Source organism: Stegodyphus dumicola, chromosome 7 (genome assembly GCF_044657685.1).
Source record: "Stegodyphus dumicola isolate Sdum_Otavi_A_Nest chromosome 7, ASM4465768v1".
Taxonomy (NCBI): domain Eukaryota; kingdom Metazoa; phylum Arthropoda; class Arachnida; order Araneae; family Eresidae; genus Stegodyphus; species Stegodyphus dumicola.
The window spans coordinates 22,151,430-22,167,905 of record NC_140774.1 but is presented as its reverse complement, the minus strand read 5'-3'; the positions used below and the strand labels follow the sequence as shown (position 1 = coordinate 22,167,905).

At 33.1% G+C, this 16,476-nt stretch overlaps 1 protein-coding gene across 1 annotated transcript in view; it reads right to left on the bottom strand.

Moving 5' to 3' along the window:
• LOC118204274 (uncharacterized) overlaps positions 1-16,476 on the bottom strand; it is a 280,535-nt gene that overhangs the window by 152,801 nt on the left and 111,258 nt on the right. Inside the window, exon 16 of the mRNA XM_085821358.1 lies at positions 12,486-12,603. Within this exon, the coding sequence (XP_085677484.1) occupies positions 12,486-12,603 (118 nt within the window). The remainder of the gene's footprint in view (positions 1-12,485; positions 12,604-16,476) is intronic.

Genomic DNA, 16,476 nt, shown 5'->3' with positions numbered 1-16,476 from the left:
GTTAATTAAATATGGCAAAGCACACAACAGCTATCTCTCTAAGAGAAATGGTGCTTTCGTGGAAGACGTTATTAAGGAGAAAATGGCGCGTATTCAAATTGCACTGTAGAAACCCATGAATTCTCCTATATAATCAACTCCTTCACAAAAATTTGAATCCCGATAAAAATACCAGTTCGGCCGTTTCACCGCTCTATCATGAAACCCGAGTCGTCTTACCGCTCGCCCACAGCTATGCTGATGATAAAAGATTTTTAGAATTGGGTTTTAATAATAACAAATAAAAAAGTCGCTTGACATTAATATTGCAGAAAATATTCTAATGTGAGGATTTAATAGGTGAGATTTTTCATCTCATGGCTTTTAAGATCATTAAGAGGATCAATTAATCTGAATCAAGATTAAATAGTAATTAAAATAGAATTTTAAGAAATACAAAATTTCAATTTTAAAATTAAATCTTACATTTGTAATTAAATGTCAGGGATAAAAACTATGAAAAAATTAAATCACTCAGGTGTAAGGCCATATAAAACATTTGCGGTTGAATTTATCGTAATTAATTTACAAAGAGGCCAATTTCATGACTTATTTTAAATAAAACAGGAAATACATTTCGTTCATGAAACATGAAATTAATTACATAATTAATTTTAGTGAGCAAAATAATTTGTAGTGCAGATATGATGAAAAGCTTGGAAAAAAAAAAAAAAATCGTAGGAAGAGAAGTCTTGAAGTCAATGCATTTCCTCTATTCGTTTGTTTTCACGATATCAACGTCACGGTGACCAGACAAAAGCGCACTGGACGAAAGCGCACGCGACAAAAGCCCACAAAAAAGACCCACTGCGATAATTGCCCACACGACTATTACCCACACCGATGAAAGCGCACATTGATAAAAGCCCACACAGATAAAAGCCCACATTGATAAAAGCCCACATAAATATAAGCGCACGCTGATAAAAGCCCACACTGACAAAAACCCACACCGATATATATGCTACGTTAAAATTAATATTTTTTTCCCTTTTTTCTTCAGCTTCACAAAGCGGATTCATGAATAAAGATAAAATAAAAAATAAATTAAATTAAAAACAAATAATTGAACAATAAATTTAAATAACGGAACACATTTCATTTTGGGCTCCGGCTGAATTAAAATCCTATATGTATATAGAACAGAGTGTCAATCAAAATAATACAATTAAAAACACATACATGTACGTATAACTTTGTGTAATTTCTCTACTTAATTTATCTTTAAATGTTATTATTAGTTGTGCTGATACTTCAGCAACTCAATATTTTGTTGATTGAGTTGTTAAAATAACACCATCTACATCACGCCTTTATCTACTGCAATACGTAATGTCCTGAAACATCATCTTCATCACGCCTTTATCTACTGCAATATGTAATGTCCTGAAACATGATGCCTGTACCCATTTCAATAAATAACGCCATAAAACATGCACCTGTACAACTATGTATCGCTATATATATATCATGTAATGTAATGCATTTTACTTGATCTAATTTAACCCCCGGCGGTGGCAGAACTTGCAGTGTTGGCTGGAGTCACAATTCCATCATGACTCGAAGACGCCGGAAGGTTGTTGTTTTTCTAGTCAGTGTGTAGAGCTTTTGTCTACTTACTTCAGGTAAATATTATGTAGCCCCCTTCACTTCTACTTAATATAACACCACAATATAACACCAGTGGTCTATATTTTAAGCACAAGGTGGACTCTTGTAAATAGTTAAAAAATAAAGGATAAAAGGTTTCAACCTTTATCCTTATTCTGTTGTTACTGAACATCAAGTTGATTAGCAAGTTTGGTTTGGTTTGGTGTATGTGAGCACGGCAAAGCCTCGAGGGCTATCTGCCGGGGAGGAGGGATGCCATCGTGGAAGACTTTCTAAGAGAAACTGACCTGTATATATGTTACACATGGGAAAACCTATGAAAATCTCCATACAAACAGCCCATTTGCGGGACTCGTACCTCAAACCGAAGTACCAGTGTTTAGTGATTAACTATTTTTAAGGTAATATGGCTGAGATTATGGTATTTTTAAGGTAATATGGTCGTCAATAGATATAATTCACTGTAATTATCTTCTGATGGATAATGGAATTAATTTAATCTAATGCCAATTAGAAAACGGCTATTTACAATAGGGAGATTTAAAAGCACTATAACTGTAATTAAGAGCACTGAAATTTTTCTTTCACAATCAGCTGTTATGTAAGATTAGCTGCTTTCTGTGTATATTTCATGTTATATAACTCATATCCATACGTCTTGAACAAATATACAGCAAATGCAAGACAAATTATTAAAAATTACAATTTGAAACATTAATACTAATTTTCTATTTCTATACATAATACTATTAATGAATGATGAATTTATACTATAATATGCATACCTAGACTCTAAATACGATAAACTTTGAATCTGATGACTCTGTAAATAAATATTTATGTAGTTACAAAATTTTATTAGATGTTATTGTGGTGTTGCTGGCCGTGATCGTATAAAAGTAATTATACTAAGAGTATCAAATGCGAATTAATTTCGCGTAAATAGTAAACTAAAAATTTAGTGGTTAGTACATTGCATGATTATTAATAATAAGAATCAAATGACTTACCCAATAAGGCATGCATGAGTCAATATCTCTCTTTTAAATATACATTTATTAAATCACAAAAACACACATTTCTTGATTAGCCTAGATAAATCACAAAAACACACTTTTCTTGATTAGCCTATGTTCGATATGTTATAAGAAAAAAACACATTCATGAATGCCCTTCGGCATGTCCTACTCGTTAGTCCTACGGGACTGTCACAGCGTTCATTTTTACGGTATATTGCAATTCCTAATCTTGATGCATCAAAGGCACATTACTTATCAGCATCTTGCAAGAAGCTTAATTAAAATGCAGTGCAATTACTCGTGATAGAAGAGATCAAATTTCTGGTAGATAGGCTTGAAATTGGCGCACATGGTCGTCACTTCGAAACATCCAATTGTCAGGATTATACACGTTGAGTCACAGCACAGGAACAATTTTTACCTCACAGCCTAATCAGTAAAGTTTACCTGAGTTCTTATATTCTTCGTACAAGAACATATTTTCTCCTCCATTTTATGAAAATGGACATCAGATCGAGTACGGTGGACGATGGCGAGAGCTGTGTGTGTGTGTGTGTGGCCCGAAGGCCCACACACGCGTTAACACGACGACAGGCAGAAAGAGAAAGACAAAACCAGTCCTTCCAGTTTTTATCCACTGCGATGCACGTGGCAGGGCGCGATAACGATTTAAGAATCGATACAGCCACCGTGTTCACTGTGAAAATTCTGTGTTCTCACATTCCCTCCGGCCGAAGAAAAAAAAATTTTTGTCCGAACACTGGACAAATGCAATCCCTCTCTGTTGGATACACTTGAACTTTCGTCAGCATCACATACACATTTCACACCAATCTTTATATCACTTGCAAAGGCACTGCACTTTATCATTTCGTTGTCACTATATAAACATTTCACATTACACGCACACAGTTGAGCTCTCGTTTGCACTATACACACATAATTCACATTAATTTTTCACATTGCTTGGGAAAAAAAAACAACACAGCACTTTAAACACTTTGTGATACACATTTTTTACATTCTTAAATTAGTATTATTCTTTTACGTACTCATGCATGTCTACTCTTACCTAAAATATCACCACAGATGTGATTCCATAAAAGAAATTTTGACATATATAATTTATAACTCACATGAGATAAAATCACTTTATCAACTACTAATGATATTGCATTATCAATTTGATGTTGCTCCTCTTAACCATTGTTTACATTATCTCATTCTTTACATTTTAGAATCACATGCACTATTTTATTACTTAGCTACTTTTATCATTTGATCATATTCATTTCACATATACATTTCATACACCAATGTATCATGACATTGTTACAAGCTACATTTGTATTAGATCCACTACTAAATTACATACCTTCAATTTGATTCAGCAGTAAGACAAGGAGATTAACACCACACTCTTTCTTTTTTTTTTAATCTGCTACCTAATAATCAATGAGACCCTGCATAATACAATTCAATTCTTCTGGTATATGGACCAGCCAACTCTACCAAAAATCGTGCAATTAGCGCTTTATTACACTAAATTGACCCATACCACACATGATCATCATTCATTATCTAGCTTGTACACATGCTACATTCTGATCATAATCGCAACTTCTTTACACTTTTTTTTTTTTTCTTTTTGATTTGCTGATCTACAATTTACAATTGTGTTACACTCCTAATTCTCATTTTGTGTTGAATCTATTCTTGAAGGCTTTTGTAAAAACAATTTACTTACGTGAACTTTAGTGGTTTTATTATCTAATTGTATTATATAATTATCATTTCGTAGCTTTTTAATGATCTCATATGGCCCCTTGTATTTTGGATGTAACAAACTTCTATCAGTAAATTCCTGCATAAAAACTTTATCCCCTGATTTCAATTCTGGAATTTTTCTCCCTTTCAAATATTTTTTTGCACAATTAAAGTATTCATTCTCATTTAATTTTACTTGTTGCTTATCTCTACTCAATTGTTCCTTTATTCTTTTAGAATATTCCTGAAAATCTTCTGCTAATTTAAGAGGATCATTGCTATCTATGGGAGTATTTAATGTCCTACCAAAAAATAATTCTGTTGGTGAAAATTGAGTTACAGAATGTTTAGCATTATTATAATACAGTTTAAACATCAGTACTTTTTGTGGCCATTCAAATATTTTGTTTGATATTGCTGCAATTGAGTCTTTCATTACCCTGTGAACTCTTTCAATCAACCCATTGGACTGTGGATAATAAATTGAACATTTTCTGTGTTCTATTTTAAGCGATTTTAAAAATTGATTAAATTCTGTAAAACAAAAATAGGAACCGTTGTCTAATAACAAAATTTTTGGAATGCCAAATCTGGCAAAATAATCATTTAAAGATTTTATGATGGATTGAGAAGTGCAGTTGTTTAACGGAACTGTTTCCAAATATCTAGAATAATGATCAATGATAGTGAGTACATAAAACTTATTATCTATGGATCTTGGCAGTTTACCAACTATGTCTATAGCTATCATCTCTCCAGGAGCAAGATCTTTCTTAGGAATTAGACGTGGCAGAGTGTTGTGAGGTCTAGACTTATTTTGTAAGCAATCTGAACAATTTTCTACAAAACTTTTCGTATCGCTGTACATACCTTTCCAATAATACTTTGCCTTTACAAACTCATATGTCTTTTGAATACCAAAGTGAGGCGCATGAACTGTCTGTAATACATCTTTAATTAATGCCTTAGGAATTAGAATTTTATTCTGGATACTTCTGTCTTTCTTTATAATATTTACAGGTTTTAATTTTATCATTACTACATCTGTATGACTATAAATAAAATATTGTTCTACACTTTCTTTGTGGTTATCCTGTAATTTTTTTATAATTGATTTTATGTCTGGATCACTTTGCTGTTTACTAATTATGTTTTGAATAGACAAATTATCATTGGTCTTAAATATATTTACATTGTTTACCACTACATCCTCTGAAACTCTTGACAAGTAGTCTGCTGGGTTTTTTAAACCAGGAATATGCTCCATCGTGTATTGAAATTCCTGTAAATATAACAACCAGCGTGCTACAATATCTGGCTGTTTGTCAAGACTAATATGGAAAGTCAGAGGTTTAGCATCCGTTAATATTATAAATTTTTTTCCATACAGATGTTCGTGAAATTACTTTACTGATCTGAAGATTGCATAAAGTTTTCTCCTAATTGAAGGATATCTAGCCTCAGCAGGTGTTAAAATTTTTGAGTAAAATTGTACTGGGAAAAACTTATCATCATTTTTTTTGCATTAATATGCCACAAATGGCTGATCTAGAAGCATCGGTTACTAAATATAAAGGTTTATCATTTTCTATGTTTTTTATTGTGGGTTTTTCTAAAATTAATTCTTGTATTTTATCTAATGCATTTTGGCATCTCTCGTTCCACACGAATGGTATATTCTTTCTTGTTAAATTTACTATTGGCTTGACAATTTCTGCATAATTAAAAATTAAGTGTCGAAAATAATTTACCATGCCTATGAATGTTTGAACCTCTTTCACATTTCTTGGCCTAGGAAATTTGGCTACTTTCTGAATATTCTCCTCTGAAGGAGCAAAACCATTCTTATTAACCGAAAAACCTAAATACGTAATTTCTTGTTTACATAACTGCAATTTGGCTGGGTCTAGCGTTAAATTAAATTTTTTTAACTTGTCAAACACCTTTTGTAAAATAATTACTAGTTCATTTATACTGTTAGCTGCAACAATTATGTCATCTAGAAAGTATTGTAAATTTGGACCCTGCAATTCACCTAAACATTTTGATATTAGAGTATGGAAATAAGCAGATGAATTTTTTGCACCAAAAGGTAACCGAGTTGGTTGAAAATTGCCAAGTTCCGTGCAAAAGGCTAATTTTTCTTTATCTTTCTGATCTAACTTTATTTGGAAAAATGCTGACTTAAGATCTAGCACACAATAATAACTTTTACCTGCTATATTATGCAAAATATCTGAAATCTTAGGTAGACATATTTGATATGATTCAGTTATGCAATTTAGCAATCTATAATCTACTGCCATTCTAAATTTTAATTTGCTAGGATCAGTATTAGGTGGTGCTTTCTTTTTGACAAAAATTACTGGAAAACTGTAACTCGATGTCGATGGTTCTATAAATACCTGCTTCTAACAATTTGGCTATCTCCTCTTGGGCATATTTTTTAGCAATGCGAGGAATAGTGTATGGTCTAGTTTGAATTGGAAAGTTATGTAATAAATTAAATTGTGGCACGACAGCATTAGTCTCACCCAGAGTGGTGTAAGATTTCGAAAACACAGCTGAATTTCTCATGAGCATTTCAATCATCTTATTTTTTTGTTCTGCTTCTAAATGACTTAAATCAAAATCATCTGGGCTTAATTCCTCCTTTCTTAATTTTTTTATTTCTTTTAAAGTTATATGGTTAATCTGCAAATTTTGTTGCTCTCTAGGTTTTTCAAATTGTTTTTCTTCGACGATATACCTTTCTTAGAATAATTGTGGAATTGGAATTGTTTTCAATTATGGTGAATATATATTGCCTGTCACTTATCTCATGAATTGAATCAGTCATACCTATCTTGCCCACTTTTCGCCTGTCTGGTGAGAACATTATTTGCTTTTCTTTCTGCATATTAATTGGAATGCTTAACTTTACTATCTCTGCTGTATTTGACGCAATTCTGCTATTCAATACTACTCTTACAATACCCGACTCCTCTGGTCTACTATTCTTGTCTACCTTTTTTGCATTAATGTTAGTACAATTTTTTCTTTTGTCCAGAAGATCAAAATATGTGTTATCAATGATTAACTGACTTTTATCTGCATCTATAAGTATCTTATTTTTTTGAACGAAATCGTACCCTAAAATCATTTGATAATTTGTGTTCCAATTATGTTGTGTAACGAAAAATTGGTTGGCAAGCCATTTATTTCCTAAACGAAATTTTAAGTTTACAGCAGATAAATATGGGATAGTGGCATTATTTAGCGTATGTATTCTTACAGATCTGCTTAAGTAATGAATCTTTGTATAATTTTTTATTACCTGCAAAGTGTCTGGCTGTATTAAGCTTAAATTTGCACCTGTATCGAGTAATGCTTCTACCACAAAGTCGCCAAATTTGATTTCTATTACTGGTAATTCTGGGATACTATTAGTCTGGCAAGAAGCTACCAATTTTTGTTCATTACTTTCTTTAATTTTGTGTCGGAATCTTTCATGTGTATTTGGCCTATTTGAGTTCCTTATTTTCTTAATTTTGTCTTGTTTCCCCCAAATTTTTTTATGGGCACTTGAGTAATACTTTGTGTATCTGGGAGATCTGCAAGTACCCTTCATTAGTTTAAATTATTTCTACGAGTATTGTATCTTTTGTATTGTGGCCTATTTCTATTACTGTTCTGTGGTCTATTACCTTGCATGAAAGCATACTGACTATTATATCTATTCCTTCTATTGATAAAGTTACCCCTATAGAAATTTCTTCTGTGGTTGTTTCTAGCCTGTCTATAATATTGAAAATTATTGTTTGAAGGAAAATAAGGACACTCTGTAGTCCAATGATTCTGTTGGCAAATATGAGAAGATTCTCTATTATTACTACTTTGTGTAGCATTATTTTCTAGTCTAGTTACATTGTTTACACTACCATTAGGTCAAATTTCATTAAATCTTTTTTGACAAATCCTCAATGGCTCTATTATTTTGCATTTGTTGCATAATTAATGTATTTAATTCAGGTGAAAATTCATGTGTCTGTGAGCTATTACCAGAATCCTCCAATGCTTTTTCTATGTTCTTTGCCTGTTTAACAGCGGTAGCAAAATCAACAGGTCCTAATTTTTTAACCTCCAGTCTTAAATCTGGTCTGAGAGCTTCTAAGAATTTTGAAAGCATTGCTTTTTGAGTGAGGTTACGTACCTCTTCACTCGAACTAGGATAGCACCCAAAATATTTTGTAGCATACGTATTCACTTTTTCCGCTAAGTCCTCGACTGACTGATCTGGGGTCTGTCCAATTCAGTTAAAGTTATTTTGAATTGTGTCAAATGACTGAGATTTTGCAAATTTTTTACTTAGTAGTGCTTTTAAATCATCAAATGGCATATCTTTACACGATTCATTATCAATTACAAATTTTAATGCTTTACCCCTCAACTGAATTTTTAACACCAAACTTTTTCTGTTCTCATTCCAGTTCTCTAAATTTGCCATTTGGCATAACTGATCTAAAAAAAATGTTATATTTTCGTCATGCTCCCCTGAAAACGTAGGCAGAGCAGTAACCAGACTCATATTCATTACATTATTTTTCTTAGCCATTCTGAGTCAATTTACTATCCTTTAGTACCACTATAAATTACTATTATTATTACTCTTAATATATAGTACATTCATACATACACTATTGTAACTTATCGAAATTTTTCACATGGATACAAGTTATTACATACTCATTACCACACAATATGATATACATTCAAGAATAATTTCTTAAATACTGACCAATTTTGAATTGATATTACCATTTTCCCATATCTATTTTTTATCATTAAATTATTTCACATTAGCAGAAAACATAGTCATATGGAATTCTATATATATATATATATTTTTACATATGCAATTTTCAACTTTTTCTTAATGATTCATATCAGATAAACACAAAATTTAAAATTTTATCCTATCATTACTAATATTCAGCTATTTGATATCAGACATAATCACAAAATTCAAAATATTTAAGCAATTATCAATAGTATTCATACTGGAATCACATGTGTAGTTATATTTTTAGGCATAAATATACATTTATTTAAATATACATTTATTAAATCACAAAAACACACATTTCTTGATTAGCCTAGATAAATCACAAAAACACACTTTTCTTGATTAGCCTATGTTCGATATGTTATAAGAAAAAAACACATTCATGAATGCCCTTCGGCATGTCCTACTCGTTAGTCCTACGGGACTGTCACAGCGTTCATTTTTACGGTATATTGCAATTCCTAATCTTGATGCATCAAAGGCACATTACTTATCAGCATCTTGCAAGAAGCTTAATTAATATGCAGTGCAATTACTCGTGATAGAAGAGATCAAATTTCTGGTAGATAGGCTTGAAATTCGCGCACATGGTCGTCACTTCGAAACATCCAATTGTCAGGATTATACACGTTGAGTCACAGCACAGGAACAATTTTTACCTCACAGCCTAATCAGTAAAGTTTACCTGAGTTCTTATATTCTTCGTACAAGAACATATTTTCTCCTCCATTTTATGAAAATGGACATCAGATCGAGTACGGTGGACGATGGCGAGAGCTGTGTGTGTGTGTGTGTGGCCCGAAGGCCCACACACGCGTTAACACGACGACAGGCAGAAAGAGAAAGACAAAACCAGTTCTTCCAGTTTTTATCCACTGCGATGCACGTGGCAGGGCGCGATAACGATTTAAGAATCGATACAGCCACCGTGTTCACTGTGAGAATTCTGTGTTCTCACAGTTATTTATATGCATAGTTCTTTGTAATCTTTACAATCTCTAATAAAATGCTACATATTTATTACTATAGTTTGAGATGATTGTACTTAAATTTGTAGATATGTTGACTTCTAAGAGTTGTTCCATCCCCCCCCAAAAAAAATAAATAAATAAAATGAAAATTAAAAACACTATTCCAAATTGCTGTAGGTGAAAGATTAAGAGGTTACATTTGGAATTCATTTTCTGACAGGGTGTCAGCTGACAGTTTTAATTTATTGAGAAATCTAAAAGAAAATATGTCTAGAAAACCGCCAAGTTATAATTGTTACATTCAGAAAAGCTTTCAATAAGAAACATGTTTAAACTTTGATAATAAGCTCAGTCTAAAGTAAAGAATAAAATATCTCTTTGCCAAGTTTTCATTAAGCTTAACTGTTTTAATATTCCTAAACTAAAAAGGAACTAAAGGAAAAATTAAAAAGAAATAAAATAAAATTCAAGTGTTTTTAGTTAAAAAGTTAATAGCTTTAATAATGAAACATAATTATATTTAATCTCAGCCATATTACCTTAACAATAGCATGTGAGAAACTCCACAATGATATTTTTCATTTTCACATACACATACCAAAGTTAAATAAGTAAATAAATAATAAAATGCAATTTCAGATTTATCATCGAAACGTTATAGCTAATCACTTAATCAGAGAGTAGAAAGTTTGCTTTCAACCTAGTAAATTAAACAAATAAAGTAGTGATAAAATATACAAACAGACATAAATCTGAGATATTAAAATTCAGATTTGAATACTCCATTTATTATAAATAAAATTATAAATACTCGGATTAGTAATAAAAAACCATAAGTCCCTTTTGATTATGTGCGCTTTTATCAGTGTGGGATTTCATCAGCGTGGGCTTATATCTATGTGGGCTTTTAGCAATGTGGGATTTTATCTGTGTGGACTTTTATCAAAGTGCGCTTTCATCGCTGTGGGTATTTGTCGCGTGGGCAATTATCGTAGTGGGCTTTTGTCGCGTGCGCTTTCGTCCAGTGGGCTTTTGTCTGGGAACCCAACGTCACATCAGAGCTCATAATGTCAATCGAGTGATATGCCTGCTAACCAAGACAAAAAGAATTTTATAACATTGCATATGCAAAAAGAAATTTTAATTATTCATTTGGGAACACACCAGCCGCATAACCTATATTGAATTTGGGAAGGTGGCCATTGGCTGAAAGGAGATTTCTCCAAAACAGGATAATTTTTTTCGTAATACAACGCCTGATTCAAATTCAAACCTTTGTGCACAAAAAACCAATTTTAAAAAAGTTTTAATTAAAAATCAATGACTACATTTCATTTTAATAAAATTTAATTAGTTAAACACTTTTTAGATTTTATATTTTGATGCCTTATAATATTGTTACGAAATGTCCAGCCACGGTAGGATAGCTTCCCCTCAAAGCAGGTTTAGGGTTGCCAGAAATGATTGGTTGACATATTTGGCGAGAAATTTTTCACTTGGCGACATGCCACAGACGGATGGAGAGCATTCTGGAACGCAAGCCAAAAGCTGTATAAACCCTGCCGGTACGCGGAGACTCAGTTGATAGAGAGTCAGTGAGTGCCTAGTCGAGTCAGTGAGCGAGTTGTAGCATGGAGAGTCTCAAGAGTAAGTAGAGTTCCAAGAACGACCGAGCAGAGTCGGAAGCTGTACTCTGGCGATTTGCCGTGAAGCTGTCTTCACCGTTATAGCTGTTCGCGACTGGGGATTAGGGGCCCCCATTCATCAAATTCTGATGGTGGAGAATCACCATCCACCAACGTTTTTAGTTCGGGTGCCACTGTAGAGTTATTAGGTTATTTCGAAGCAGGAGACATGAAAAATGAGCAATGCCCTCGCCGGGAGTCGAATCACAGACCTCCGAATACGCGTTGAGCGTGCTGGCCACTACACCACGAAGGCAAGAGAAACCTTATAAGAATATTTGTAACTTCGTCAAGTAAGTTTCAGGATATTTTCTTTTAATTATATCAAAACAGCATTTTAACCATTCTCATCAAAACTCTTGCTTAATTAGAATTTTGAAAGTGTCTGCTTCTTTTAGGCTGGCCTTGTATTATAAATCGGACCAATTTAAAAAAGGCCATTTAGAATGAAAATATAAACGATGAATGAGAAATCTGTTTTAATATAATGTAAACTAAGTGATAATTTTTATTTTCTTTTCAAGAAAAGAGACATTTGTCATTTAAGTACCTTATGCAATCAACTTACCTTTTACAATAATTTTCCTGCTCTTTGCTCCAATGTTCGTGTTCTTTATAGACAGATGATCTTCGGGATCTCTTTGTAGTTCTATTGTATCCGGTTCTTCAGAACCTGACACGACAGACTGAAAAATATTAAAGCTATAAAAATTGTTTTTATGTCTATATTCAAAAGCTACGAATATTACAGTTCTGCTTTAAAGAATGATCACAAATATTAAACTTTTGTAAAGACTTCTAGAGCAGAGAGTTTCCCAAACTTTTGAACATTGTGACCCACTTTTTAGAAATCAAATCTATAGCTACTCATTTTATCCTTGGCGCACTGAATTCGTTCAGAGACAAACGGTATACGTTCTGTCAGAAAGAGGTTTGTGGGTCTGAAAGGGGACTTTGTAAAGAAAAAATATTCATTATTAAATATAATTTTACAAAAATATTTCTAATAAGGCGAGATTAAAGGGCACACTTGTTTCCTATTGTTGTTCTTGTTGGCAATGAAGTCCAGTTTAGTTCGAGTTACTTACTGACGCCAGGATTTCGAAAACTGCAGCTTGCTTCAATCCTTGGTTTTATGTGTGTGTGTGTGTATTTAATTATGGCAAAGCACACTAGGGCTATCTGCCCAAGGGAAGGGATGCCTTCGTGGAGGACTTTCTAAGGGGAACTGGCTCGTATACACGTTACACATGGGGAAAACCACGAAAACACCCATGCAGCCAGCCCGTTCGCGAGATTCGAACCTCGGACCGACAATCCTTGGTTTAAATTCCTACCATTGAGGAAAATTTAATCTTCTAAAGATATAAAGATATACAAAGAAGTAATACGTTCTAAACATTAGAACAAGTAACTGGATAAAGTTGTTGGACAAATAACCAGAACTGTGCCAGTTTAATGCAATTGAAATTCCGTTTTAGTAATGTATTTTCCTATAGGTCGACAAACTTTCGACGATTTTCTTTGCAAGCACTGAAATATTTTGACAACTCGGTAATTATGCTATCAGAAATAGTCACATTATTTTCGATTATAAATTTTTGAATATAAATAAATTTTTGAAATGTTTTCAAACTCATATTAATCGTCTTCAATCTTATTTTTCCACAAAAGCGGTTTTTGACGAAATCCTCGAAGTTTGTCATGCATTGTAAATATATCTGTAGCTGCCATGCTTTGTGAGTATAAATCAAATTCATTAAGTTTCTGTTATTATGTATGCTAAATACGTGAACTTCAAAACAAATTTCAGATCGCGCAATGATTTGTCTAATTCGTTTTCATTGCCCAAAAGCTTTGCAACTTCTCGGAGTTTGTTTGCAGTTTGCTTTCCATCTCTGTATGAGGGGAACAGGTTTATGGTTGCTCTCTGTTTCATCCCAAAGCTTCTCAAATAAGTGCCATTGCAACGGTTTTGATTTTCTAAAATTTATTGTTTTAACAGCATTGTTATTATTTTAACAGCATTGTTATTATTTTAACAGCAATTAAGTATTTTTTCAAATCATCTGATATGGAATTTGATACCGAAGCTTCCCTGCGAAAGTTGCAGTGAGTCTATGATGCATTTTGACTAAATGTAAAAACCGCATATAGCTCGTGCACCATATGTGTATATCCCGACACATTTCGTCCAATCTATATTTTTGGATTTTACGTAAGTGTCGAGAGTCTTTATTTCTTGCCTAGTTATTCGAATTAATGGGTTCGTAAAATAACATAACTTCAGGAGATTCCTCATTCCATATACAACATATGAAAACAAACGGATAGGAGAAACCTTGTATACTGGGTGTATCACTACAGAAATAACAAACTTTCAGGAGAGATAGAGTACACCTAGACCATGAGAAATCACATAGGCATGCATCGTCGGAAACCCTTTCCTGGCGTGGGTAGTGACGACACAGGAGTCAAGAAAAAAGGGACACGAACGGAGTGAGAAAACATATTTATTATTCCTAGTAAAAAAAAGAACATAAACAAACAACGATCATCATCAAAGAAGATGTTCGAAATTACGATCCGGAACTTAATGCTGGAATTGTGCGTCGTGCATCTTCCATCGTCGTGATGCAGCTCTTCCACGCACCAGAAAGGTGAGGCCTGCATCACTGTCCGGAGTCGAAATTTCGAACACCTTCTTTAATGACGATCATTATTTGTTTTTGTTTTTATTTGTAGGTTTCTGCTGTACTAAACGTAATAAAACATGTTTTGTCTCCCTGTTTGTGTCCTTCCTTTTTTGCTTTTTGTGTCTTCATTACCGTGCTAGGAAAACGTTTCCGACCATGAATTGCTATGTGATTTCCCATCTTCTAGGTGTACTCCATCTCTCCTGAAAGTTTATCACCGCTGTACTGATATGCCTTGTATTCGCAGATTCGTTTAGTTCTACCAAGAAAAATTTACTTTCGGTAACTCTTTGAACTAGATGGTTTTCTGCCCTCTGGAACATTTCATCCACTCTATGAGCTACTATTTAGTTTGAAAGTCTTACTGTTTCGGCTTTCTTTAAGCTCTTTTACCAAACATAACTTAAAGTTTGATTTTGACATTTTAAACATGATCAGCTCTCTTTCGAAACATTCGAGTTACTGATTTTTGAAATAGTGATGCTTTGTCTCAACGTGCTGGCTTAAATTACCCGGCATTACGAAATATTTACATTACGACGTAATGCTTTCATTTGCAAGTATTTCACTGCAAATTACATGCTCCAGTTTGTGTTTTATCTTCAGCTTCATTCCAGAAAAAAACTAATACTGAATAGTATGATTCTGAATAAATAATCAGAATCGAATTTCTTTTTCCTTGAATTTAGGTCTGAATGTTCAGTTTCGTCTGCAGTCGATGTCGTCCTATATCAGCTGCCTATCCGCCATACTGATGCGATAAAACTGACAAGTAAACAACAAAAATAAACACTACAAGTAAAACAAATGATAACGAACGTCTTCAAATTAATGCGTATGCAAACTGAATTGAACAGTATTAGTAAAAAGCAGCTTCTAATTAGGTAGAGATGTCTGAGGTATCGCATGGAAACCACCGTATTATCATTCACATTCTGGCGAAGTTTAGAATGAATATTTTCTTGATTCAAGGCTGTTCGAAGGAAAAAATTTTAAAGTGTGTCGTATCCTGATACAAAGTTTGTCTTTGGTAACTAAGCACGCGCTCTTCCTTCATTTTATTATTCACGGGAACTTTGCCAATAACTCAATAGCTTTCTTTTTGAAGATGTAAAATCCATTTGATTTCTCTTCCCCCCCCCAGTCTATTTATTTTAGATAAAATTTGAAATCACTCAAAATAAGGATAGTAAGAAAGCTACTAAGGATACTTTTCATTTAGAAGTATATAATGCTAAAAAAATTTTATTACTTAAATGTGAGTAGGAAATCGAAAACACAGAGCTTTAACTGTATTTGGCTGCGCAGCGCTCGTTGAGAGGTTTTAGGGAAAGCTTTAAATTTCGTGAGAGAGTTTCGCTGTTAGTGATCAGATTCGTTAGAAATACATTGGCACTAAAAAAATTCCACAATTAACAACTATTTTCAGATTTGCTTTAGAATATTCGCAGCTAGTACTTTTGCTGTTTTCTTGATGCCTTGATAAGTACATTTATACTTTTTTTTGGGGGGGGGAATTCAGAGTTCAAGGTTTAAAGTTCTTCCTTGCAAATAATCTCGATGTCATGTATGCCCAGTATTTCCCAGTATTTATAATATCTCATGTATACCCAGTATTTCAAAAATTGTCAAAAAGTTAATTCAACGTATATTTCTTTTTATACTGTTTGTTAATGATGTGTCTGTAAATGAGCAATCTGACTTCTCTTGCAGATTAGGCGTGAAATGCAGTTTTCTTATAAAGTACAACTCCACGAATTTCGAGACGTAATTCGAATATCAACATTACTTGTAATTTGTAAGAAGTGATTAGTTATTTTCAAGCAAAAAGTATCTTTGGGTGTTAGAATAAATACAGGCTGC